Raw genomic sequence first — 27341 nt, 5'->3', positions numbered from 1 at the left:
CGAGTCTAAGTCTCTGTATTTGCATATGCATGAGGTCGCCTGGGCCAGCAACGAAGGGGCGGGGCTTCTGGGATGGGAAGGGGGCGGGCACCGTCAGAGTCGCAGAGTATAAAGACCGAGCGCAGCGACCGCGAGCTCTGCACTGCTGAGGAGCGGAGCCTCCGCCCGGGGGACCCCAGTCTCTGGCTGTCCCCCAACTGCGCGTTCCCGCCCCAGCCTCAACGGCTGGGCTACCAGCGGTGTGGCGGTCTCTGCTTGGCGGAGGAACCTTGAGCGGCCACCTGAAACGTTCCACAGCTTCTTTGCATCTTGGATTTCGGGGCGGCTCCCTCCCCCCACCTTTCTCTGCCTCTTAACACCTCGCTTTTTTCTGCATTTCGCTTGCGTTTTGTAGCCGTCTGGTTTTGCACCCCTTTTTGTTTTGCTTCTACCCGGTTTGTGGGGTGAAGCTGGGCTCACACCCCTGCCCCTCGTTATCTTTCCCTGCTCTGACAGCACCCCCCCTTTCATCGCAGTCGGGGCGTCTAGCATCGCGCACCTCCGCCGCGCTGCCTCACCCCACAGCGCGTGGCCGTGCACCCCGGAATTTGCAGCAGCTGCATATTTGAGTGGGGTCCCCCCTCGTCCCCGCCGCCTTCGTTCCTCGCGCGTTAGGGTGCGTGGAGAGCTTCAGTGCACCGCACCCCCGCTTCTCCGCAGCCCCCCGCCCAGCGCCGGGACTCGCCCCGCGCCGCCAAGATGGTCATCCAGAAAGAGAAGAAGAGCTGCGGGCAGGTGGTTGAGGAGTGGAAGGAGTTCGTGTGGAACCCGAGGACACATCAGTTCATGGGCCGCACCGGGACCAGCTGGGGTACGCGGGGCTGGCGCGGGAAAGGCTGTGGGGAGGCCGCCGGCGACGCCTCGGGGTGCAGGTCCCGTGGGCATGGCCCAGCTTCCCTGACAGGTCCCTGGCGTCCGGCTCCCCTGCCGGGCTTTGGGCTGGGAGGGGGCCGAATCACAGGTCTAATCTCCCAGGCTGGCCGCTGCGGAGGCGGTGAAAGTAGGTCACTGCCGCCTTCCCGCCTCCCGCGGAGCCCCCTCGGGCGGGGGGTCGCGGGCTCTGCGCGCGTGTCCGCGCCGCGGCGCTCCCGCTCCGACTCAGGGCCTTTGGCTCCACACGGTCATCCCCCATCTCCTGAGTGCCCCTTCCCTCCCTCCGGCTCGTACTAGCTAGCCAACGCATCTATTTTTAGTTCGTGCCCACCCCCTGGACCCTGGGAACATTGATGAGGGGGCGGGCCTGGGAGGGGGGCTTTAGGGGGGCTCTTCACAGAGGAAGTTGTTTGTCTATATTACACCACTGAGCGTTTGAAGCCTTCTATAACTGCTTTGCGGGTGGGGGGGTTGCTGGGAGGGGTGACAATGAGGTTTTCAGTGTGGATGTTCTGCTCAGATGTCAGCATGGAGGGATGAATAGTCACTTTGGTGAGATGGGCATATCATCAGGCAGGGTGTGTCATGGAACTCTGATGACTTTGGGGACCTTCCCACTCTTATCATGGTGGGACCGTAGAAGGACCTGTATGTGGTAGAGGTCTGGTGATGAGCTTAAGTGAGAGGAGGGGTGGAATTCTTCCAAAAGAAATTGTCAAGCTGGAGAGCTGAGGCACAAGGAACTCTGTGTGACACAGTTTACAATTTATCTGCACTGATTGGACTCTGTCCCATCAGTCCACCCACCTAGGGCCTAGGGGCCCATGAAAGGGGGGTCCAATGCAATCCCTGTCCTCAGAGAACTGGAGGCCCAGCTCCTGGGATCTTGAGTGTTTGGGGACAATCTGAGGACTTAGTGGGGTGGGAGAACTGATAGTTCAGGGTGGTGGGAACTACAAGTCCTTACAAGAAGCTGAGGGAGAGGATTTACAGAGAGATGGTGTCAAACGAACGCTGTGAGGGAGTCTGCCTTTGCTCCAGGCCTCTACCCAGGGTCCTGCATGTGAGTTGAGGTGTGGGGACTGCTGAAATTCTGATGCTGTCTCAGACACTTCATAGCTAGGACAGTGTTAGACCCATCATTTTAATAACTGCTTTCAGGGTTTGGCTTCTGTGAGATGCCAGAAGAATGATCTGGGTTCAGGCTGCATGGTATGGAAGTGAGAGTTTGGCTGGGAATAGTGGTCAAAACTAGCTTACAGTCATTCTGGTAGGACAGCTTTAAGCGTGAGTACTGGTGCCACAGTAACAGATGTTGTGCCTTTTCGGGACCATGCATGGTTGAGAAATTGGAAATGTAATTAGAGGCAGAATGACAGTAGCCTATTCTTGGGGTTGTCCCAGCAACAAGAGATTAGGTCTCTTGTGGCCTCCGCAAGGTTGGGCTCTACCGTGCTCTAGGACCAGGAGAGGTCTGGGAGTCAGGGCTGGAAGCTGGTCACTGCCTGTTTCCAGCTTGTTTCCTTTGGCTCCCAGGGGAAAGTGCTGAGACATCCTGTAGCTGTGTGGCCCACCCCAGTGCAGAACTTAAAAGCAAGAGGGGTGAGTGGGGCTAGGTGGGTCATGGCAGAAGACTTAGAACCTGTGGACTCTGTTTTTTCCTCTATAGCCTTTATCCTCCTCTTCTACCTCATCTTCTATGGCTTCCTCACAGCCATGTTCACCCTCACCATGTGGGTGATGCTGCAGACTGTCTCTGACCATACCCCCAAGTATCAGGACCGACTGGCCACGCCTGGTAAGTGAGGAGGTTCCCTCTAGCAGACACTCTAACTTCTCTTTTGCCCCCAAGTCTCCAAAAGGAACTTACAGTTCTTTTCAGGAATTTGGTTCTGATGATGCAATCACGATGTGCTAGGAAGTTCTTCTTGAAGTCTGTCTTCCTTCCCATGTCCCACAAGCTGGGAGCTATGTGAACAGGGAAATGGAGATCCTTTCAGGAGATTGCTGTCCCATGAGGATGATCTCAGACTCATCCTACCTTTCACACTGGTGTTCCCCAGGTATCTTATCTTCTTCCCTCTGTGTCTGGTCCTCATCTTCTACATGCCCCCACCCTTGCCCATGTTGGCTATAGGCTTGATGATTCGCCCCAAGACTGAGAACCTTGATGTCATTGTCAACGTCAGTGACACTGAAAGCTGGGACCAGCATGTTCAGAAACTCAACAAGTTCTTGGAGCGTGAGTGTGGGTCTGGCTATGTACCACCCCAGGACTTTGGGCAGGAGACTGGGGGACCCTAGAAGTAGACCATTAGGCCTGTGACTCTCTCCTTTTCACCTTCTTAGCTTACAACGACTCCATCCAAGCCCAAAAGAATGATGTCTGCCGTCTTGGGCGATATTATGAGCAGCCAGACAATGGGGTCCTCAACTATCCAAAACGTGCCTGCCAGTTCAACCGGACCCAACTGGGCAACTGCTCCGGCATCGGGGACCCCACTCACTATGGATACAGCACTGGGCAGCCCTGTGTCTTCATCAAGATGAACCGGGTACCCATGACCTTGGTCCCCAGGGAACATGAAGGAGGGAGCTGGGGCCACCATCTGTTAACTGCTGTGTCCTTTCACTGAGGTTAATGGGCATTAGAGAGATTTTTGGTTGTTTGAATAGCTGAGAGAACAAGAGAGGTGGGGCTATTGGTGGCTAAGCTTCATAGCTGGAAGGCCAGATGCTTGTTATGTGACAACTTCTTTCTCCAGCTCTCACCTCCATCCCTCCCTTGTCACTCCAGGTCATCAACTTCTATGCAGGAGCAAATCAGAGCATGAATGTTACCTGTTCTGGGAAGGTGAGTTTAGTGGGCCTTGCCCACCTGTGCACCTGTTTGTCCTTCATGGTTTCCATGTCATTCATCCATCTCTCCCTATCTTTTTTTGTTCCTAGAGGCCCCAACACTATAGAGACAAGGGGGTAAGAGTGGCTTCCAGTGTAGCTTGAACTCTAGGGTCCTCTTAGCCCTCTTGATTCTCTCTAGGATGCAGAAACCTGCTCTCCTGGGGACAGATCCGCTCTCCCCTCTGCCAAAGTCCTGGCTTCTGGCTTCTCCCCCTAACCCTGCCACCCTTTCCTTTGTCCCCTGATTGTGTGTGCCTTTATTCTCCCTCCCACCTCGCCCCATTCCCCAGTTCCCTTTAGATGTCTTGTAGCTGCTGATCTGTTAGCACCATCTACCACTAAGCTGCCCTTGGAATCTTGCTCCCCTACCCTGTCCTCTCCACAAATTTGCTGCCCTTCTCCATTCGCCCTCCTCCTCCTTCCTACAGAGCTCTTACTGTTTATCTGTTCTCTCTTGGCTCTGCTCCAGAGACCGATTCCCAAGGATGGGGTAAGAACTTGGGAAGACAGTGTAGTAGGAGGCTTCCACTGTGTCATTAGCACCCTTCAGGAGTTCCTAGTCTGATAAGAGACGGACTATCCCCTTCTATAGACATGCAGACAAACACATACAGACACATAACTCAGTAGAAATGTTTGAGATAGGAATAATTTGGGGTGAAGGAAACACAAAGGGAAGTCTTGTGACTAGGAACATGGCTCAAGTTGTCTGCCTAGCAAGCATGAGGCCCTGAGTTTAAACCCCAGTGTCACCAAAAAAAAGGGAAGGCTGTGAGCTTCCAGGTGTCTGCCGTTCCTAACATGGTCACCACCCACCTTCGTACACCCTCCACAGCGAGACGAAGATGCTGAGAATCTTGGTCACTTTGTCATGTTCCCTGCCAATGGCAACATCGACCTCATGTACTTCCCCTACTACGGCAAAAAGTTCCATGTAAGTCCCATGGGAGGTCTGGGGTGATGTCTTCCTGAGGGGCACAACAGGGTTCTTGGGAAGAAGGCCCTAGACCTAGGCTCTCACTCTCCTTTTCTGGCCCAGGTGAACTACACACAACCCCTGGTAGCTGTGAAGTTCCTAAATGTGACCCCCAACGTGGAGGTGAATGTGGAATGCCGCATTAATGCCGCCAACATTGCCATAGATGATGAGCGAGATAAGTTCGCCGGCCGAGTGGCCTTCAAACTCCGCATCAACAAAACCTGAGGCCCCTTTCTCTTGTCCCCACCTCTTTCCTGTGGATGCTTCTGGAATGTCCCTGACCTTGCCTGATCCCTTCCTCACCTGCCCCAAAGGTATTTTTTATAACAAAGCTATGACTTGTCTGAGCCTCACACCCTTTTCCTTGACTTCTCAACCCAGCCTGATATCCACTGTGATATTCCCTGACTACACACATTTTCTGCCATCTTCTCCCAGCCTTACCTCAGCTAGAGACAGAGAGATGGGCTACCAAGATGATACCAAGATGACCACAGAGGAGTTAGGAGTCTTTCTAGTTCTGGTTTAGCTGTGAACTCCTGCCTGAACTTCTGCCCTCCTTTTCTGAGAGCTATAGAAATGCCCACTTCTCACACACACACACACACACATCTGTTTTAGCCCTATGCCTCCCAGAGACAATCATGATACTCCTTTCTCCCATTCTTAAGCTCCAGCCATTGTATCTTTCTCTTATTCTTTCTCCCTGTCTCTACAGTCACTATCTTGGTGGCTTTGACTTCTCTGGGTCCACCAGCAGGTCTTTCTTTCCTCTCTTCTTCCCCATCCCTATTCCCTCCTCTGAAAGGCAGCCATTTGTAACTGAGAACAAGTTGGTTCTGTGACCTTTTTCCTCTTTGCTGGCACATCTTGCTTCTCACCCTGTGGTGGCTCCATAGGCTGGGAAATGAGGAACCGATGGAAATAAGAGAGTGGAAGAGAAGTGTTGATTCTTCTAGAAAATTCTCTAGTGGCCCCAGATTCCAGTTCTTTCCTGGTCTCTCCTGTGTTCCAAATAGCCACTACTCAGAGAGGCGGGCTTGATTTAGGCTGAATATCTACTTTGTTTTTTACTGATGGCTCCCTTCCCCCACTCGCCTTCCCAGAATATCCTTCAAGTTCCACTTCCCATGGAGCTCTGGGGGAGGGACAGCCATTTTGGCTCCATCCCCAGTGGCCACCTTGGAAACGTCAGCTGGCGGGGTAGGGGACTAGTCCACCTCCTTCCTGAGCCCAGATCTGTCCACATCATCATCTCTCTGCTTCTCCTAGCAAGTTACCAACTAATCACTAATTCCTTCCCTTTCCTCTGCATGCCAGCCTGAAAGTTTCAAATGCCCTCCTCAGTCTAGGCTCTGAATTTCTTGGCTCCATCTCCTTCAGACCCTTTTGCCTTTAAAAAAACAAAACCCATAATGCCCACAGAATGTTAAATGAGGGGCCTTCTGCTCTGAGTATCCTTTAGTTATAGAGGCATTTTAACTCTCCTGTGGTTTCCCTTCTCTTCCTCACCCTTTCTAACCTCCCCTTTCTTCATTAATGCTGCACCCTTTACACCTCACTCACAATGGACCTTTCCCCTCTTTTTTTTCTCGCTGGATCTGTGTCTCTTCCCTTTGGGTCCCCAGGTTTTCCTCCCCCCTTCTCTCCCCAGTGGTCTCTCTCTACAGTTATTTAATGCCTGTGTCAGATCTACTGTAAAAAAGATAAAGACAATAAAATGAGAGCAATTATATATATAAATATATATCACACAGAGCTCTGTGTGTGGATTGTTCCTTTCTTTTTTTTGGGGGGGGGGTTGCTGGGGTTTGAACTCAGGGCCTACACCTTGAGTTACTCCACAAGCCCCCCCTGCCTTTTTTTTTTTGTGATTGGTATTTTCAAGGTAGGGTCTCTTGAACTATTTGCCCTGGCTGGCTTTAAACCACAATCCTCCTGATCTCTGCTTCCTGAGTAGCTAGGATTACAGGCGTGAACCACCAGTGTCCTGCTGGGTTGTTCTTTTCTGAGCATTTGGAAGAACCCTGGAAGGCGGGTGGAGGGTAGATTTAGGTGATCCTGGGGTTACTCTTTCACCCCTTAATAGAGTATATACTATCTTAGATCACTCAATACAAGAAAAGTAGGAAGCCTACATCCCTTTGTATAGTGAGACTTATAAATACCTACTGTGTACATTCTAGGCACTATAAGGGCACCTTTATGAAAGAAGCAGTGTTAACATCCCTAAAGGAGCTCCCCACTTTAACAGGACAGGTGAGAAGGAGACCACCAGAAACTCTCATTCAAGGTAGACCTGGACATGCTTCAAGAAAGGGGCAAGAGCTAGTGATGACAAAATTCAGAGTGGTCTGTATTTTCTGTTGTAGCTTCAGAGGCAAAGTTTCTTAGAGGAGGCTGCATCAGAGCTAGGGCTTAAAGGATGGGGTGGTTTGATAGAGAAGAGCCTCTACAAGTGCATAGAGACAGATTAGAAACACAGACTAGAAGAAACAGATTTCAGGGCTAGTGGAGTGGCTCAAGTGTGAAGCCTTGAGTTCAAACTTCAGTGCCACCAACCCCGCCCCCAAAACAAACAAACAAACAAACAAACCAGATTTCAAAAGCTGCATATATTTGTACACACCTGTGATCCAGGAGGACTGAGAGTTCAAGGCTAGCCTAGGATATATGTTGAGACTTTCTCAAAAGTAAAAACAGAGGAAGAAACAGGTTTCAGGGGCTGGTGGCCTGGCTCAAGTGGTAGAGTGCCTGCCTAGCAAGCAGGAGGCACTGAGTTCAAACTCTAGTATGGCCAAAAACAAAAACAAAACAAAACACAGAAACAGGTTTCAAAACAAGGTAACTGTAGGATCCTAATTTTATGTAAAAACACATACACATAAGCTAGAAAAAAATGATGGATGGATATATACAATGTTTATTATGGTGTATGATAATTTTAATTTACTTCTTGGGGCTTGCTTGTTTCTGCAATGAGTTGGTCTTAGTATTTGCTTTGAAAACTAACTTTTTTTTTTTTTTGGCAGGCCAAAATAAAAAAAAAAACCAAAAACCTCAGGACCTCATGCTTGCTAGGCAGTTGCTTCACTTGAGCCACTCCGCCAGCCTGAAAAATAACCTGAAAAATAACTTTTATATATGCAAGTACAATTTTGTCATGAATGTATAATAGATACATTATCCTATAAATAAAGATGCCTGGGTTTTGGTTATGCTAAAATAGGATCAGAGTACATACACCTTTGGGCCTCTTGTTTTTCCACTCAAATTCTATGTGTTAGTATTTCACCTGGTAGAGAGCAAATTAATTTTTAATGATTGTGTACTACTTTGTTTTCCTGTTTTCAGAAAGGGTTGTTATCCCCTTGTGAATTTGTTAGAACTCCTTGACAATTCCAACGTAAACTTTCTGCATTGCAAAATTTCTCCCAACCATTGTTTGATTCTTGACTTTGTGAGATCTTTGACCACTAAACAATCTTTTGTTTATGTGACTAGGGATGTGGTTTGAGTGGTGCAGCCCTTTTTTGCAGGCCTTAAGTTTTATTTTAATTTTTACATTTACTTCATCTGTATCTTCAGAGTGCTTCAGGTATCCCCTAAAGGTGAGGCCCTGAATTCAAGTCCCAGCACTGCCAAAAAACCCAAAACAAAACAGATTGCAGGTGTGTCCAGCAATCCATCATTCCTTCTTTCCTCCCTTCTTCTTTCATAGCGCAGGGAATTGGACCTAGGGCCTCACACATGCTAGTCAATTGCTCTACCATTAAGCCACATTTCCAGTCCCAGATTGTGATTTTCATATTGTTAAATATGCTTACTTATTTTGTATTTCTGAGTTTTCAATCAGTACAATATACTTGTACTTTCTAGAAATTTTTCAGTTTTTTTTTTTTTTCCAGTACTGAGGTTTGAACTCAGGGCCTACATCTTGAGCCACTCCACCAACCCTCTTTTTTTTGTGTGTGATTTTTTTTTTTTTTTTGAGATAGGGTTGGCTTCGAGCTGCAATCCTGATTTCTGCCTCCCAAGTAGTTAGGATTACAGGTGTGAGCCACTGGCACTCAGCTGTTTTTTCAGTACTGGGGTTTGGACTTGGGGCCTTGAGCTTACCAGGCAGGTACTCTACCACTTGAGCCATGCCTGTATGTGCAGGTTTTAAATTTTATTTAAGTTTTACATTTACTTCCTCTGGCAGTTCTTTTTGATGGCACTGGGGTTTGAACTCAGGGCCTCACACTGATCTCTGCCTTATGAGTAGCTATGTATGAACCACCGTTGTCCGTCCCAGTTTTATTTTTCTAGTTGTAGCCAACTTCAGAAATTAAAAAAATAACTTATGATTTATCCTTATTAAGTCAAAATGCCAACTTCAGCCATATAATAATGTTCCTGTATGCCAAGATCTACTTCTGGGTTTGTTCCTTACTTCTCTTAGCTTGTCTAAGCTGTCATATGATCTGATTCTAGGAGTTTCCTACTATGTTTCTGGTATCTGGCAAGACCAATAAGACCCTCCATTTCTTTCTTTTGGCAGTGGTGGGGATTGACCGAAGGGCCTTGCACACATCTGGTGTGCTGTGCTAATGACCTGTATATCCAGTCCCCATACATGTCTAAACTTTTTGATGGGACTTGGGGTTTCAACTTAGGGCTTCAGTTTGTAAAGCAGGTGCTCTACTGCTTGAGCCAAATCTGCAGTCCGTTTTGTTTTGGTTATTTTGGAGATGGGGTCTTATGAACTATTTTTCCAGGCTGGCCTTGAACTATGATCCTCCCAATCTCAGCCTCTCACACACAAGTAGCTAGTACTATATAGGCATGAGCCACCTGTGCCCCGTCTCCCCATTTTTTTTTAAACAACTATTGACATTCTTGGGCACTTATTCCTCTCTATAAATTCATGAGAACTTTGGCCAGAGGCAGAGCTTAGTGGTAAAGTCTATGCTTGGCGTTTGTGAATCCCTGGGTTCAATCCCTAGGCGCCCCCCTCAAGAAAAAAGAAAGGCAGAGTTGTGTGTTTTAACCAGTAACTTACTTTCTTTTTTGATCCTCTTGAGTTCACCAAAACCAATGTGAGTAGCCATCCCTGTGCAGTTTTCATTGAACTGAAATTATCTTAGTGTTTATTTTGAATAATATTGACTTATTGGTATTCTACTACCAGTCTAGTTACTGTTTTAATTAAAGTCTTAAAAAAATGGAATGACTGCTGAAATTTAATCAAATTCCTTTCAGTATCTGTTGGCATAATCATATAATTTTCTTCTTAATTTGCTAATATAATGAATTATGTTGATAGATTGGGCTATTAAACCAACTCTGTATCCCTGGAAGAAACTCTTACTTGGTTAGCATAATATTTTCTAAATTCAGCAATGCATTTGGTAAGATTTTAGAGATTTTTGCCTCTCTATATAAAAATTAATTTGGTTCCTGTTTTTTTTTAATCTTAAAAAGATTTTAATATTAATGAAGTCAGCATAATTTTTTCATTTGAGACACTGAAGCTGGAACCCAGGGTCTTGCACATGGTAGGCAAGCACTCTGCCATTGAGCTACACTGTCAGCCTGCAATATGATTTTAAATGAATTAAGAGTTCACTCTTTTCCTATGGCCCAAAATAATTTTTATTTTTTCCTTAGACAGGGTCTCCCTATGTAGTCCAGACCGGCTTTGAAATTGAGTTCCTCTTGCCTCAGCCTCCTGTGTATCAGTTTTTATTTTTATTATTATTACTTTTTTTTTTTTGGTGCTGAGTAGGGAGCCTAGGACCTCCAGCAAGCTAAGCACATGCTTTATCACTGAGCTATAGCCTCTAGAAGTTTTTCTTTTCTTTCTTTTTTTTTTGAGATAGGGTCTCACTGTGTTGCCCAGGCCAGTCTCAAACTCCGGGACTCAATGGATGCTCCTGCCTCAGACTACGGGTGTGTGTCACTTCAAGCAAATGCTCTGCAACTGAGGTCTATAGTTACTCTTTTTCTTTTGGTGGTACTGGGTTTAAATTCAGGGCCTCGTGCTTGCTAGGGCAGGCACTCTTCCACTTGAGCTACTCTACCAGCTGTGTTTTGTGTTGTGTATTTTTGAGATAGGATCTTGCTAACTATTTGCCTGGGCTGTCTTTGAACCACAAACCTCCTGATCTCTGTCTCCTGACTAGCTAGGATTACAGGCGTGAGCCACTGGTGCCCTGCCATAGTTTTTCAATATATATATTTAAAGTTCCTGCTTCTGAAGTTATCCTCAACCAAACTTCAGTAATTTATATCTTTAATTTTAGGATGCATACTAACTTTCTTTGCTCTCTTTTTCATAATGAAAATATTTAAGACCATATGTCTTCCACAGAGTATGACTTTTTAAATTTGGGGACCCTGTGTTCCTGAAATTAGAAAAGTTTTCTAAATTAAACAGCAGGAGGGAGGGCTGGGGGGTGTGGCTCAAGTGGTAGAGCACCTGCTTAGCAAGCATGAGGCTCTGAGTTCAAACCCCAGTACCATACAACAAAACAAAAAACTCAGGATGAAGGTTGGGAGTTTACCTCAGTGGCACATGTGTTTCATGCTTAAATTCTTTGGTTTAATCCTCAGCACCTCTCTCACCTTCCATAAAACGGAAAAAAAAAAGACATAAAAAGTTGTGAATTGGGCTGGAGTGCCTCAAGTGGTAGAGCGCATGCCTAGCAAGTATGAGGTCTTGAGTTCAAGCCCCATTACTGCAAAAACCAAACCAAACCAAACCAAAAAAAAAAAAACCCAAAAGAGTTGTGAATGATAAGCCTGGATTAGTCACGAGATAACTGGGATATTTGATTCCAGACTTTAGTGGGATAAGGAAGGGCTGGGCAGAGGTCATATCTGCCAAAGGTTCTGAATGCTTGGTAGAGTTAAGACACCTGTGAACTCCAGAATCAGATGTAGGAATGACTTGATTGACTGCAACCAGTTATAAAGCCAGTAAGTGGGACCTCAAGAGGTTTAGCTCTTCTATGAGCTGGCCTAGAAGTCCAAGTCTTGATATTCTCGTTGTAGTGACCACAAAGGGACTGTCACCAGAATGGATCAGTTTTTTGAAGAGTACAGCAGTAAAACAGAATGAAGACCAAAATCTAGGGAAAGGTAAAGAGGTGGTAGGTTCCTAGCACAAAAGGCAGATTTTCAGCCAGCATGGTAGTACATACCTGTAATTCCAGTACTCAGGAAGTGTATTTGAGTCCAGCCTGGGCTACTTAGTGAAGTCTTGTCTCTAAAATTGAGGGAGCAGCTTTTCTGTTTAATAGAATCTTGGAAATGGTGATTGTGATTAAGAGAGTCATTACACTATTTATTTATTGGGACAGGGGTCTTATATTGCCCAGGCTGGAACTGAATTCGTGGCCACTGAATACCATTCTCTGGGGGATTGTTATGCCACAACAAAACAGAAAAAATAAAAAGGGAGCTTCGCAGTGTCCTGTACATAGGAGTGAGGACTGAGGACAGTTATAAGATGCTGGTTTGCCCGATGGTGGGAAGAATGACTAAATTAGGAGCCTATCTATAGGTCAGTGCCTAGCATGTGCAAGGCTCTGGGTTTGATCCTCAGCACCACAAAAACATCAAGACAAAAATTAGCCTAGAAAAGGTAGACCCCAGTCCCTCTATTATGGCATTCCACAATAAGCTAGGAAAAACCATGATCTTGAGGCCAGGGGGCTTAGTACCTTCCTGGCTGTCTGGGACCCTTCGAGCAAGGCAAAGGGTCCCACTGGCACTTTAAGCCTGGTTGACAGGACGAGGGCAGTGGCCCCAGTGTCCTTTTGGACCTTAGTACTCTTAGCTCCACCATCAGGGAGATGAGGCCAAACCATGGGCTGGTCCCTGCTGGCACTGGCTCAGATAGCAGCAGGCGATGGGGAGAGCCTGGCCCCAGGCTGCCCCCCTCCCCCCAACCTGGAAGACGGCAGACTGAGAAACAGGGTGGGCAGAGGGTGCTGGGTTCCTGAACCTATACTCTCCTTCCTACCCCAAGAAGCTCTTTCAAAGGTTTTCCTGGCAGAGTGTAAAGCTTCAATTCATTCAACCTCCTGGCATGAGGCCCAGGATGTGGGGATGCTGGGAAGGTCCCAATCCTCACCTTAGCTGCCCCCAGTTTCCTGGGACCCTAGCTGGCAGGCTTCCCACCTTTTTTCATCCAGTAGCACTCACCTCCCTCCCCTCGAGACCCAGGTACCCTAACCCTTTCCTGTAGAGCAGATGGCTATCCTGGAGGCTCAGGCTTGCTAAATCAAGACATTTAAATCCCATAATCCTTGGTGAGAGGCTGCCCAGGGGAGAGCAGCCCAATGCTAGAAGCAGGAGTGGGCAAGAACTGTGCCAGCCCTGGCAGGAGGGACAGTTGGTTCCTGAGTTATGAATGGAATCACCCCTCTCCCTTGTTGTCATGCAGCCCACAGACTGACCCAGTCCCCAGCCTTTGTTCTCCTCCTGGAACACAGGCACTGTTCCCCAAACCCCCCAGCCTGGAGACTCAGTGGCTGCCTCCCAACTTCACCTCCTTACTCACCCCTGCACCTGGGGATCAAGCCAACATCAACACCCATTCCTCAAACACGCAGGTGGTAGCAAAGTTTTATTGTAAAATAACAAACCAATATATAAAAAGGAGGTATGAAAAGGGAGAAGGGCTAGGGGTAACAAATTCAGTTGTGCCTTACAGAATACAAGAGAAATTGACCCTGAGCATGTGGGGAAAGTAAAATAGGTCTTGGTGGGTATGGACCCTAAATGAGCACAGGATAGAATCCTCCAAGGGTATGATCTTATTGCCAAGGTTCAACAAGAGGCTGGACAGGATTTGGCTCGGCCAATGGAGACTTGGCAACTTCTTTCTCTTAACTAGTTGCTCAGTCTTGGAAACCATCAACCCATCCCCCAACAGGGGCAGGGAACCAGTACCCACAAGGGGGCCAAGTCCCAGCCAGTATGTGATAGCTTCAGGTGGTTCAAGGCCAAACGTATGTTATTTCATTAACGCTCACAACAAACCCTGTGAGGTAGGTATGATTACCAGTATTTCATAGATGTGGGTATTCAAGGTAGGAGAAATCCTGCTTAGTTCTGTTGGAGAACTGGGTTTCCAACCCAGCACATGCAAGAACTTGTTCTTCTCTCTTAACACTCCTCACAGTCAAAACCTTAAAAGCTAAGCTGGTGGATCCTAGCTCCCACTGCCATCCCCCAAACACCAGTGTAGGTCAACTTCTTGTGTGGAACCCCAGGCCAAGGCAAATGGCAGAGTTCTTGGTTCTGGGTATTTCTGAGGCACACCTATGCCAAGTAGGTGTTTAAACACCTGAGTCCCAGGGAAGGAGGACAGGGGAAGTAGGGTGCTGTCGCTGGGGACAGTAGGCGATGGGGAGGATGTCCAGGAAGCACAGGATGTCAGTCTGAGTCAGGACCCTCTCTCTTAAACATTAGTTTTTTATGATGGGAGGTAGACTGGCCCTTCTTGGACTTCAGGTAGCTAAAGAAGAGACAGAAGAGAGGAGATATGATTAGACAGGTCTGGGCACGTCTATCAAGGCTTGGAAGGCTCTAAGACTGGAACAAGTTAAGGGAATTTATATTCAAGGAATATCTTGGGGCACTCATTTCTATCAATCTCTTTATAGTCTCTTACTCCATTTTATTTAATTTTTTTTGGTGGGACTGAAGTTTGAACTGAGGCTCTACCGCTTGAGCCACAGTACATTTTGGCTCAAGTACACAGTACATTTTGCTCTGGTTATTTTGGATGTGGGGGTCTTGTGAACTATTTGCCTGGGCTGGCCTCAAATCACCATTCTCCTGATCTCAGCCTCCCAAGTAGCTAGGATCACAGGCATGAGTCACTAGTGCCCAGCTCCTTACTCCAGTTTATAAAGAAGAAACAACCTGAGAGGGGGAGTAACAAGATCATACAAGACCTCAAATGCTGAAGTATCCACACTCATCTTTGGAGTCTGCAGACCTTGAGGGAAGAGAAGTGCTTGTCTGATATGACTGGTAGAACACTAAGGATCACTGAGCAGGTATAGCACCTAATAGATGGTTCGTTCTACTGCCTTTTACCAGGAAGGCAGGTGTGCAGGGCTGGAAGTGGGACCAGATCACTCACCTGGAGTGAGCTCTGCTCTCCCCTGGCTCCTTTTCATTCTGGTTATCCTTGAATTCCAAGGCCTCATTCAGCATACGGAACATCTCAAAGCGCTCACGCCCACGGATCTGCAGCAAGGGTAGAGTGGGAAAGAAATATTGGGCAGTCACAAAACAATTTTCATGCTCTTTTAACAATTTCCTTTACGAAAGGTAGTTCTTCAAATATATGGATGGTACCCAAGTTATGGTTTGACTTACGATTTTTTTAACTTTATGATGGTGTGAAAGCGACAGGTATTCAGTAGAAAGCGTACATCGAATTTGGATCTTTCCCAGTTAGTGATATGTAGTAGGATGCTCTCTTGATGCTGGGCAGTGGCAGCAAGCCACAGCTCCCAATCAGCTACACAATCATGAGGGGGAACAATTGACACCTTACAGTGCACCGTGTTGCTAAGCCGTGGTGTTTGGTAGGTTAGGTGAATTAAATGACTTTGTTTTGGTGGTGCTAAGAATCAAACCTAGGACCTGGAGCATGCTAGTTAAGTGCTCTACCACTGAGGTACACCACCCGTAGTGCTAAGTGCACTTCCCCCCGCCCTTTGAGGTGGGGGGTAGTACTGGAGTGTCAACTCAGGGCTTCACACATGCAAAGCAGGCACTCTACTGCTTAAGCCACGCCTCCAGTCCATTTTGCTCCAGACAGTTTGGAGATGGGGTCTCACGAACTATTTGCCCAGGTCAACTTCAAACTGTGACAGATCCTCCCGATCTCAACCTCCCTAACAGCCAGGATTATAGGTATGGGCTTCCAGTGCTTGGTCTAAGTGCACTTTTGTCTTCTAACTTATGATGAGCTTACTGGACATGACCCCATCTTAAGTGGAGGAGCACAAGTTAGTATTCTCAAGTTAGTTAGGTATCAACACAAGCCATTGTCTCTGAGGTACCTTGTTCAACTGATGGCAAATGGCCTAATTTCTAGGTAAAAGAGCCAAAAAGAAGCTAGCATTTTCAGTGATACACTTAAAACTTTCAATCTGATAACATAAACTTTCCAAGAGTCAGGGTCATGAACAGAGGAAAAAACTAGATACATCCTTCCTTCCCTTATCCCATCCTTGTTGAACGTGCAAGAAAATGTATAATGTCTCTCTCCCAGACTTGGTACCTTAAGGGTGAAATAGTCACCATCCAGTGGTTTCTTCTTTGGCTGTGGAGAGGAGCTGGTGCCAGAGGACAGTGCTGGGAAAGAGGCAAAGAAAAGCAAGAAGGGTAAATTTGGGGCAGAGCTGCACCCTCTCTTCCTCCTCTACGTCCTCTTGTCCTGCCTGCTTACCTCGCTTAGTGCCCCCCAGGGGTGGCTCAGGGCAAGGCTCCCCTTTTTTGCGGAAATTTTCTTCCTCTGTGCGGCGGTCTCTCCCAGGACAAGCACAAACACGCACCTCGAAGCTATTCCGACCCAACAGGTTACCACTACCCAGACAAGAGAAGCAGGAGTCATTAAGGAAGTTGGGCCCTACCTGTCCTGGTCTGTAACCAGGTCCCATCCACTCACCACAACCCTAGTCCTGTCCAGAGTCTAAACTCTAGTTTGAGGGCCACTGAGGAGAAGTCAAAGCTAAGACAGGTCCCAAAGCCAGAGAGGGAACAACAGAGGAGATCCCATTTATGTGGCTGGAGCCCAGGCGACAGGCAGAGGCTGGGGAGAATACCAGTGTGGCACATGGCTCCTTACTTGGAGTCTTCCAGTGTGATGATGGTGAGGATGGGCCGCCGATTCATGCCCCCCATGCAAGAGCTGTTGCACATGAAGTTGTAGTGGATGGTGGTACAGTCAGAGCCAACCTACAAAAGGACATAAGCCCTAGGTGAAGCTAGCAGCTTCTGGAAGCTTTAGGTGGAGTGGGGTAACCCCATCTGCTTTGCATACCTCACAGGGTTGTGGAGGCATCAAGTAAGACGCAGGTGGCCTGGGGGTGTGGCTCAGTGGTAGACTACTTGCCTAGCATGCTTGAGGCCCTAGGTTCAATCCCCAGCAACACACACCCACAGGAGCAGAAGAAAGCCCCTTACCTCCCACCTGGGTGGTCACTGACAACCCTTTCCAGAATCCTCCCCCCAGAGACCCACACCAAACCTCAGGTGGTTCATAAGGCACCACTACGCTGTGTCGAAAAGTGTGGGTGTCATCCAAATACTCCGCCCGCAAATTTCCTTCCACTCGGATGAGATGCTGGGGAGGTGCCAACCCTAAGAGTGATCAGTGACAAATTAGAGGCTTGGAGACCCTGGACAGTCAGCTCTGTCCACTCTCCAGCCTGAGTGCTCACCATCACTATCGGAGCAGCGCTCATGGTGGGGGCAGCGCCTCACGACTTCTGTCATGTGTTGTGACTTCTTGTAGATAGCCATGGCACGAACGCGGGTGCCAGGTGGGGGTGTTGAGTCCACCCACAGCTGGACAGGGCAGGTCTTTGCCAGTTGGCAGAAAAGCTTGTTCAGGGAGGGGGAGTACTGTGGGAGACGGAAGGAGATAGAATTGAGGGTCTGGGGAACAAGCCAACAAACAAAAAAGGGAAGAAGGTGAGAGGGGTGGGGTCCCCAGTGAATAAAAACACTGCTTAAACAACCCTGTCACTGCAATGACAGGGACCTTGGCAAAAGGCAGCTAGAGATGGTGTTGAGGTCTGCATGCCAGAATTTGATTTTTTTTTTCCTTTTTGAGTGGTACTGGGGATTGAATTCAGGGACCTTGGCAAGTGCTCTACAACTTCAACCACACCCCTGTCCCTTTTTGCATTCTCTATTTTTTTTGAGTGGTACTAGGATTTGAACTCAGGGCCTCACCCTTGCTAGGCAGGCACTCTACCACTTGAGCCACTCTACCGACATGCTTTGGCTGTTTTTGAGATAAGGTCTTGCTTTACACTCAGGCTGGCCTGGGCCACCATATTTCTATTGTGTTTTCCCGTATAGCTGAACTCACTATGTAGCCTAGGCTGGGCTCAAACTTGTGATCCTCCTACTTTCTCCAAAGCTGGGATTACAGATGTACACCACAACACCACCTGCCGTTTTTTTTTTTTGGGGGTGGGGTGGGGGAGAAGATCTTGCTATGTTGCCTAGGCTGGCCTCAAATACCTTGGTTCAAGCAATCTTCTTGCTTCAGCCTCCTGACTACAAGTGTGTGCCACTATGCTGGCTTCACCAGCTTATTTTCAAAAGCCAATAAATGAATGTGAGGGAAGAAAAAGTTCCATGCCCTGTGGAGAAATGCTAAGAGTAGGATGGGAAGGAAGAAAGCCTAGTTTAACGGAGGGAAATTCTAAGTTGAAGGTATGGTTCAAGGGGCAGAGCACCTGCCTACTAAGTACAAAGGCCTGAGTTCAAACCCCAGTACCACCAAAAACAGAAAAACCAGTTAACTCAAAATTCTTCCTGCAGACTAAGAAAAGGTTGGTGGGGGGAGGGGAGGAATTCAAACTTCGGAACAGAGGACAGAGTTCTCAAACTGAATGTGTAAAATGTAAATAGATGGACAAGAAATCAAAGGCTGAAGACAAAAAAAACCCAGGGGGATATGGCCAGCCAGCTCTTCAGGGCTACTAACCGTGCATGTGACAGACTTGGCTGTCCCTGAATGCAGGAAGCCCAGACGGAAACCATAGCTGCCTTGGTAGGTTTTTTGGGAAGGGACAGAGGATGACAGGGGCCAGGAGGTGACTGGTGCAGGGGCCGCTGGTGCAGGAACCTCAGGTACAGGGACCTCTGGTGCTGGGACCTCTGGTGCAGGGGCCTTTGAGACAGGAGCTGCTAAAATTTGCAGGGTCTCGTCCTGGCCTTCTAACCAGTTTGCAACCTCATCTGGGAACAGCAGATCATCCATGGGAGGTGATGATGAGGTGGACTGTGGGTGGGAGAAAGTAAGAGTCTCAAAGTGTGTTCCCAGCCTAACAAGTCCTGGGTTCCTTCCCATCCCAGTCCTTACCAGAAGGTTGTTTTCAGGAAGTCTGAAAAAACAAGAGCACAGAGTCAGTACTACTAAGTTTTTGTTTCTCACAGGCCTCTGTTGGGGGGAGAGGGGGTGGGGAAATGGGCTGGGCAGGGCAGGAATGGAAGGGTACTTCAGCAGGGTACCCAGGGTGGCAGCAGGCCTAACCCTTATCACAGGATTCACTCACAATTTCCAGAAGTCGGAAAACGTCTCCTGACTCAGAGGAGGCTCAATGCTGAGCTCTGACTGTGATTCCTCCATGGCAGTAACCAGGAAGAGAGTCTGGCGGCTAGGAGGAGATAAGTGAGGACAAGGAATTAGACACATCTGACCCCGAGATCCAGCCTGGGGACCGGTACAGTCCAGTACCAGTATGACTTCCCAGGAATCAGGAACAGAATAACTCCTCTAGGCTGTTCCTGCCTCAACCCTCACCAGACTTTCCAGCCACGTATTCTTTTTTTTGCAGTACTGGCATTTGAACTCAGGCCAGGTGCTCTACCACTTGAGCCATATGCCAGACCCATACTTCTTGAAGGAAGACAACCAGAAGGGCTTCCAACTTCCCCAGCAGTCCTCTAAAATTTGCACCCTACTTCTGCCTTTCCTTCTTGCTAATGAGGATGCAGTCAGTAGCTCTCAGCCCACTCCCTCTATATGGAGAAGGATCCCTTGACCCTCGTGTTTCCTGTCTGACACATGGCTCCATTTCTTGGATCCTTCACTGCAAATCTTGAAGAATGACTGCTCACTTCTCCCCCACCCATTCCCTCAAGACTGCTCCTCATCCCTCTTTTCTAATCTATGGTAACCTGGCCTCTCCCTACCACTTTATTTTATTTATCTATTTACTTCTGGTGGAACTGGGGTTTGAACTCAGGGCTTCACACTTGCAAAGCAGGTGCTCTACAACTCGAGCCACAATTCTAGTCCATTTTGCTTTGGTTATTTGGGAGACGGGGACTTGGAGAAACATTTTTCTGGGCTGGCCTCAAACCGAGATCCTTCTGATCTCAGCCTCCCAAGTGGCTAGGATTATAGGCATGAATCACCAGGCACCCAGCTCTCCCCACAATTCTGATTTCATCTCCTACCCATCACTCTCTTGCCTTTCCTGGGGGCTCTAGGTAGCCTGTCTGCCCTTCACTGCTCCATCAACGGATGTTCCCTCCACGGGAGTGCCCCATTCCTGTCTCTATTCCGCCTATGTCTCTGTGGTAAGACTCCTTCCCATAGATCTCATCTTGTGTGTTACATCTTAGGGATGATACCCCAGACTGCTTAGGCACAGCCAGCCAAACTCTGTCAGCACGTAGTATCATGGAGTACTTGTTTATTTCATCAGTTTTCCCTAACAGAATATAATCTTCCTCAGTGCAGGAAAGCGATCTTTCTTGCTTACCATGGTATAAGCAGTAAGACAGTGAAACATTGTGCTCAGGCTATGAGGCTTTTGTGAGTGGCCAAGGGGGCAAGGGGAGAGGGGCAGCTCTTGTTGGGCCAGAATCTTGCATGAATGAAGCTATGCAGCTATCACTTCACCTTCTCCCCAACCAGCTTTCAAATGGCTCTACCAAGTTTTCTTTCTTGATGCCAAACCTGCCATCAGCTTGGTAAGAAACAACCCACTATAAATGTTCACGACATTTTTCTTTGTTGTTTTGTGGTGCTGGACATTGCACCCAGGGCCTCACATGGAGATCTAGGCAAGCTGTCTACCACTGGGCCACATCCCTGGCCCACTACACTTTTATATCTTGTAATGACAAACATTCCCAAAACAATCAGCTCCATTAATGGCCGCCTCTAGTCTTCCTTAATATTTATTTTCATCTTTATGTTGACAGAGAGCTTTCTTACGGATTTAAGAGTTTGCAAAAATTCATCCACAAGAATTATCTTATTTGTCTTGATAACCACACCCACCAACTTGACAGGCTGTGAGATTAAGTGACCATGGATACTCAGGAGGTGAGTGAATTTTTTTTTTAAATAAAAAATGGCCATTAGAGCCAGGCATGGTGGTGTACACCTGTAATCCCAGCACCGATAAGGCTGGGGCAGGAGAATCATGAGTTTGAGGTCAGCCTAGGCTACAAAGTAAGACACTGTCTTAAAAAATTAAAAAAAGGGCTGGGTGCATGGCACAAGTGGTAGAGGTCCTGTACCTATCAAGCATAAGGCCTTAAATTGAAATAGACAGAAAGCAAAGGAACAATCACCAAAAAACCAACAAGGAGTAAGATGTCTACTCCCCCACAGACTGCTCTGAAAAGTTCTCTTTTGTCATTAGTAAGGCAGACCTTAGCTGATGAAAGTTCTCCAAATGAGAGCGAGGGCATCAGATATCACAACCTCTCAATGCTGAGTAGGGCATGGCTATGCACAAGAATAGAGGAAAGAAAGGGAAGGACCAGTCCTCCACTACACTAATGACCCAAAGGGGACTTTTATGCGAGGAAGCTCAGAAGTCAAAAGCCCTGGGTTTGACATTGTACTATTACTTAAATGTACCCTCTCTGCTTCTTTAATTGATTTTTGAGGCTGGGGCTCAGTGGGAAAACATTTTCCTAGCATGCCATGGATCACCCTCAATACACACATAAGCTGAGAAATGCTTGGTATATAATAAGAGCCCTATAAACATTAATGTAATTGATATATATATATATAATATAAAAATACATATATTTCTTGGCAGCTAGGCAGGCGTTCTACCACTTGAGTCACCCACCAGCCCTTAACTGCCCTATTTTTGTTCTGTTATCCTAGAGAAAATTGTGTAACTGTGAGGTAGTGTAGCTTTTGTGGGGTCTCCTGCCCCACTAATTCAAGTTCACTCCTTGGGAACTCTATGCAGGGAAGGTATGCTTATCCTGGAATGTTGGCTCAAGGTCTCAATTCCCTTTGGGGAGACAGCCCCCCCACAGCCATAGCTCTCCCTGTTCTATTACCGCATCATTCAGGTCTTGAAGTTACGTTTACAATGGTTCCCTAAAGAGAACAGAGTCACAACTAGAAACCCTTTTCAGAGCAGGTCCTTCTCAGAAGTACCAGCACCAGGAGGCCATGATACAAACGTGTCAAGCTGTTTTCAGTAGGGAAGTGCATGTTTAAGGAAATGCTGTCTGGGAAGGTAATAAACTCAGCTGAGACTTCCAAGGAGGGGCTTAACAATGCAGCCGTTGTAGGCCCTCCAGGTCCATTGCTTTCAGTGGCTTATCTCATTTAAGCCTCCTAGAAAGCCAGGAAAGTTAAGTATTAACAGATGAGGGATGGGAGAGTTAAAGGAATTAAGTCATTTTCCTGAGCTCTTTTCTTTTTTTTTTTTTTTGTGGTACTGGGGTTTGAACTCAGGGCAAAGCAGGTGCTCTACCACTTGAGCTGTTAGCTACTTAGGACTCTCAAGGGGCAGGAATAGGAACACAGGCTGTCTGAACCTACACTCAGTTTACAGCCTACTAGGGGCATGGCTCAAGTAGTAGAGCACATGGCTAGGAAGCTCTAGGCCCTGAGTTCAAACCCAGTATTACCAAAAATAAATAAACAAGTAAATAAAAATTTAAAAAAAGTGAAGGTATCCACTATCGCTTCACTTATACTCCTAACCAGTCTTCCACAAAATTTGAGATAAAATTCTGTTATGTAGGCTGGAAATGTGGCTCCAGTGCTAGAGCACCTGCTTTGCAAGCGTGAATCCCTGAGTTCAAAACCCAGCATCACCACAAAAAAGAAAAAAAAAAAAAAAAAAAAAAAAGCGCAATATCAGTATTAAAAAAAATTCCCATATGTTGACAAATTTTGAAATAGCCATGTAACCCACTCTGACTGGTTGAGAAAGAAAAAGATACTTGGTTGATCCTGTCAGTAAAAGAAGAAAAAACAAAAAGCAAAGACATGGGCTGTGTTGTGCTCTCTTCTGAAACTTTCAGTTTAATGTTTAGGTCTACTGTCAATTTCTAATTGTTGTGTACTTTGTAAAACAGGGGTCAAAGTCAATTCCTCTTACCTCAGTCTCTCCTCACCAAGTCACCTTAGTGTCTTGGTGGAAAATCATTTGGCTACATTTATCTTTTTCTGGATTCTATTCTTAAGGCAGGACAGACAGATGAGGAGACAGGGAAATTAAAACTAATAAATATTAAAAGGGCCAGACTCAGCTCCCCTCCCCTCCTTTAGTTGCTCAGTTATAAGGAGAGAGAGACATAGTAGGGCACCTGCCTTCTCCTTTAACATATTAAGAGGCTATAGGGCTTCTTGAAGGGATACAAACAGAATGACAAGCATCTCGGTCCTAAAAGCCACCTATCATTCCTGTGTTTTGGATAGCCCTAGATCACACCTCCGTATTTTAAAATAACACACAGCACCCATCTTAGCCATTCAGAACCATTGTCTAATGATTGGTGACTGCTAAATGACATGGCCATGTGTATTCTCCACCTCAGAGAGTATAAAGACCACAAATAAGAAGTACTGTACTGTCTTTACTCCCATTTCCTGAATGGGGAGCAGGAAATGTTCCTCTTCGCTTCCTCCCACTTTCCAACTGCTTTGTCCTTGACATGCTTTTACCATGGATCTCAAGTGCCTGTGATGTTGCATGGAAACTGGGAAGCTTAGGGAACCCCCTCATCCGGTGACATTCTGCTAATTGGTTCTTATGTTCTACCATAGCTTTATAGTAAAATTTTTTGAGACGAGACTGTAATCATGTGGCCCTGGCTGGCTTCACTTTTTTTTTTTTTTGCTGTACTGGGGCTTGAACTCAGGGCCTACCCCTTGAGCCACTCCAACAACCCTTTTTTGTGAAGGGTTTTTCCAAGACAGGGTCTCTTGAGCTATTTGCCCAGGCTGGCTTCAAACAGAGATCTTCCTGAGTAGCTAGAATTACAGACATGAGCAACAGGTGCCCTGTTGGCCTCAAATTCTCATTCTCAGCCTTCAGGGTGCTGGGATTACAAACACGAATCACCACACCCACCTTGTGGACACCTTTTTATTAGACCAAGGAAGTTTCCCTTCCCTAGTTTGCAATGAATGAGGCTTGTTTCAAATCAGGAATAGATGATTTTGTCAACTGCTTTTTCTGCATGTTCAAATAATAGGAAGCTAGTTCGCCAGACCCCATCTCCAAAATAACCACAGCAAAACTGACTGGAGATGTGTCTAGAAAGACTTCAACCTCTCAGCCTGACTGCGGTGAATTACACAGATTGATTTTTGCAATCCCGAGATAAACCACACTTGGCCAGGATATATTTATCCTTATATACTGTCTGGTTTGATTTGCTAAAATTTGTTAATGCCTGCAAATTTTGTTAGTTTTCTGTATTTGAAAAAGTTACCTTGTTGCTGTGTGCTATTTAGTGCTGTCTGTAAAGAACGTATCTCTCCCCCCTCAACAATACAGTGTAACTATTCCTCTACCATTTACACTATATTAAGTATAAGTAACCCAGAGATGGTTTCACTTGCAAATAGTGAACGCAGATAAAGGCATCTGTCAGGTGTCCCCTTCTGTTTTGCAAGAGACTAGTATTCTGATACCTACTCAGATTCAAATGCCAGTTACCTGGGAGATTTTATTCACGTAACAAGACAACCCTTACTGGCGGGGCACCTCCTGGCTCTACTCTCCACAGCCTGAGCCCCTTTTCTTCCTCCTCAAAAGCCCAAAGCCTTTAGCCCTTTGTTTAGCTCTACATAAACTTGATCTAGTCCGTCTTTGAATTTCATACTACATCTGTGTGGCTCCTGCAGCTATGCAATACAGTTTGTTAATTCTTTCCCTTTTGGGTCCATTGTTCATTTCGTTGACTAAAATTATTGAACCTTCCAAGGAACAAGAGTTCTAAAACTCTCCTACAGTGCTGTGTGAGGACGCTATCTCTAGTTAGAAAAAAAGATAAGCACAGAAATGGGGGGCACAGCGTCCGGTCTATAGCAGGTGCGTGATCAAGCGCGGAAAGAGTACATGCCCTAAAAAACCAAGACGCCGGCGAAAGGTACACTAGGCGGGTGTACCACCGCCCCCCCACAGGGAAGAACTGGTCTGGACCGGATGGCTGAATTTAGGACCTCGGGGCGCCCATCCCCAAGGCCCGCCCCTTCCGCTTTCAGGACGTTCGGTCTGCGTCCACAATTGCAATGGCTTAGCACAAAACCGGATACTAGGTAGATTGTTTTTTCAGACACAAACAAACGATCTGTCATTGTACTCTTTCAAAGTTTGATTCCCTAATGTACTCGTTTTCAAAAATACCAAAGCTTAGTTTCCTGCACGCCCCCCTCCCACACCTTGTTCCACGCAATGGTAGCGTCCGCCTAGCTATCAAGATGACGGGGGTGGAGTACACCATTCAAAGAGGGGGAGGGACTGAGGTTTGTATCAAAACAAGCACCTTTTCCTTTGCAAAAACAATTAACATAGTAATCCGGAAAAAGAAAACGGGAGAGGGTATAGCAGTCTCTCTCTGGATGCAATGGGAACCAGCTTAAAATATGTATTTTCTCTTTCTATTCCCCTCTTCACGGGTGAACAGTGAGCTGCTCCGAGAAAAAGAAACCGGAAAAGCTACCACAAGCGGCAGAAATGTAAATGTGGAGACAAACAATAACAGGGCTGCCGGGCCTCTTAGACCCGGATTGGTACTGCCAGGTCTCGCAGGCAAACCTCTGGTTTAGCATTTCCTACCTGCACCGCTGACAGTCTTTACTTGGATTTTTCTCCAGCTAGTGGAGCCGGGGCAAGCTGGAAAGATCACTCCAGGAAGGACAAAGGTCCGGAAGTTGTGGGACCTTAGTAGCTAGAGCTCATTAACCCCCAATTAATTTCGGAATGGGAGCCCAAGATTTCAGTAGGATACCATGGCTCAAATCTCGAGTCATGAGTACCGAAAGTCTCAGGCCCTAGAGCTGTTCTCAATGCATGCTATGTCAGGGACTTCCATCACCCATCACTCGGTAGGTAGGTGTGCATGGTGGTGGGAGGAATTCCTCTCAACGCGGGCTCAAGGCTCCCCAAAGTCCCAATCCCCTGCCCAGGTGCTCAGCTTTGGGTCTAGCTAATCCTAACGTCCCCGTCATCTATATCCAGTCCTCTCAACATTGCATTCCTGTGTTGATCCCGCAACCCAAGTTTCCATCCCCCGCCCCCAACTCTCTAAATCCCCACCCCAAACCCCGCAGTTCTCCCGAGCTGCAAATATACGGAGCCGAGATCCCGTGACTCAGAGAGGACTCATCAGGCTCAGTCAAAACCTTACCTGGTTCTCAAGGAAGCGTGTCACCGTCCAAGGAATCACACCCTGAACATGGACACCAGGTGCTCACAGAGCCCAGAAGCTACCTGCACCCACAATGGTGGCTATGGACTTTTGAGGAGCTCAAAACTTTTAGCGCCAGTCTGAGCACATGGGAGGGGAAAATCCCAATCCCAGCAACCCCCGCGAGGCTCCTGGCACAAAGCTGGATAGTCGCCATGACAAGTAAGGGCAAGTTTTTTCGCCTGCTGGCAGCGGCCAAAAAAAAACAGAGTTTAGAAAGGAGGGTGCGGAGAGAGTCAGGATACTTGTTTTGGAGTGGGAGGCTATAAACCTGAGCGGTTAAGGGCAGAATTGGTGGAAACCATTTTGGAGGACTGAAGAAAGCTATTGGGTTTGCCGTTCATTCGGACTGGAACACTGCTCTTTCATATATAATTCAATAGTTTCTTCTCATTAGCTAAATTGTCACCTTTTAGGTGACACCTAAATATCACCACTTCATCTTAGCCAAAAAGGCCAAGAAGCGATATGGCTTTCCTTAGTATCTCAAGCTGACGTGTTCCCCTGTACTTTATATCACACCATCTTGTTTAATTTCCTGCACAGCCTTTATTATTACCTGAAAAGATGTATTTGTTCATGCATTGCAACGAAAATCTTATGAAGGTAGAGAACTTCAAAACTATCTTATTCACTGTCATATTCCCTAATGTCTCGTACAGTGTTGGGTAGGAAATAAGAGCTTGATAATAAATGTTTGTTGAACGAATGAGGAATTTGGCGAGTTAGATACAAAAGAGGTGCAAAACATATAAAAATAATCGAGCACCCTCTGCAGGCTAAGGAAGGTAGAGGCTTTATGAATTACCGCGGGGGACCTCAAGTGGTAAAACGCCTGCCTAGCAAGCGCGAGGCCCTAAATTCAAACCCCAGTACCAAAAAAAAAAAAAAAAGAATTACCGTGGGAGTCGGTAGGGGGAGCTTGGGCATTTGTCGCCATGGAAGAGCGTTCGGACTACAACTCCCAGAGCCATCAGGAGCTCTAAGGCAAGATGGGAACCACAAACACACAACTTACTTCCCGCCCCGCCCCTCCGTTGGTCACCCGCGAAATCTGATCCCTGATGTGGAGGTCCAATCGCAAGGTGAGTCTAAATCT

At 47.0% G+C, this 27341-nt stretch overlaps 2 protein-coding genes across 4 annotated transcripts; one reads left to right on the top strand and one right to left on the bottom strand.

Annotated features, from left to right (window-relative positions):
• The first annotated feature begins 122 nt into the window (after positions 1 to 122).
• On the top strand, positions 123 to 6550 carry Atp1b2 (ATPase Na+/K+ transporting subunit beta 2). The gene is made up of 7 exons (XM_020151232.2): positions 123 to 850; positions 2582 to 2710; positions 3050 to 3154; positions 3262 to 3467; positions 3710 to 3766; positions 4649 to 4747; positions 4853 to 6550. Exons 1-7 carry the CDS (start codon positions 739 to 741, stop codon positions 5015 to 5017), a joined length of 873 nt encoding a protein of 290 aa, XP_020006821.1. The 5' UTR covers positions 123 to 738; the 3' UTR covers positions 5018 to 6550.
• Positions 6551 to 13379: 6829 nt separating this feature from the next.
• On the bottom strand, positions 13380 to 26341 carry Tp53 (tumor protein p53). 3 transcript variants are annotated; one of them, XM_074046970.1, is made up of 12 exons: positions 26183 to 26341; positions 19102 to 19203; positions 18909 to 18930; positions 18531 to 18827; positions 17251 to 17434; positions 17058 to 17170; positions 16656 to 16765; positions 16257 to 16393; positions 16089 to 16162; positions 14937 to 15043; positions 14746 to 14789; positions 13380 to 14303 (listed from the first exon to the last, which is right to left on the bottom strand). In XM_074046970.1, the coding sequence occupies exons 2-11, from the start codon at positions 19173 to 19175 to the stop codon at positions 14747 to 14749; spliced, it is 1161 nt and encodes a 386-aa protein (XP_073903071.1). In that variant the 5' UTR covers positions 19176 to 19203; positions 26183 to 26341; the 3' UTR covers positions 13380 to 14303; position 14746. The 3 variants fall into 3 exon arrangements, with proteins under 3 accessions (XP_073903071.1, XP_020007294.1, XP_073903072.1); XM_020151705.2 differs by lacking the exon at positions 14746 to 14789; XM_074046971.1 differs by lacking the exons at positions 14746 to 14789; positions 18531 to 18827.
• Positions 26342 to 27341: the final 1000 nt, after the last annotated feature.

The sequence above is a fragment of the Castor canadensis genome, chromosome 11 (assembly GCF_047511655.1).
Source record: "Castor canadensis chromosome 11, mCasCan1.hap1v2, whole genome shotgun sequence".
NCBI classification, from domain to species: domain Eukaryota; kingdom Metazoa; phylum Chordata; class Mammalia; order Rodentia; family Castoridae; genus Castor; species Castor canadensis.
This window is presented reverse-complemented; position numbering and strand designations above follow the sequence as displayed.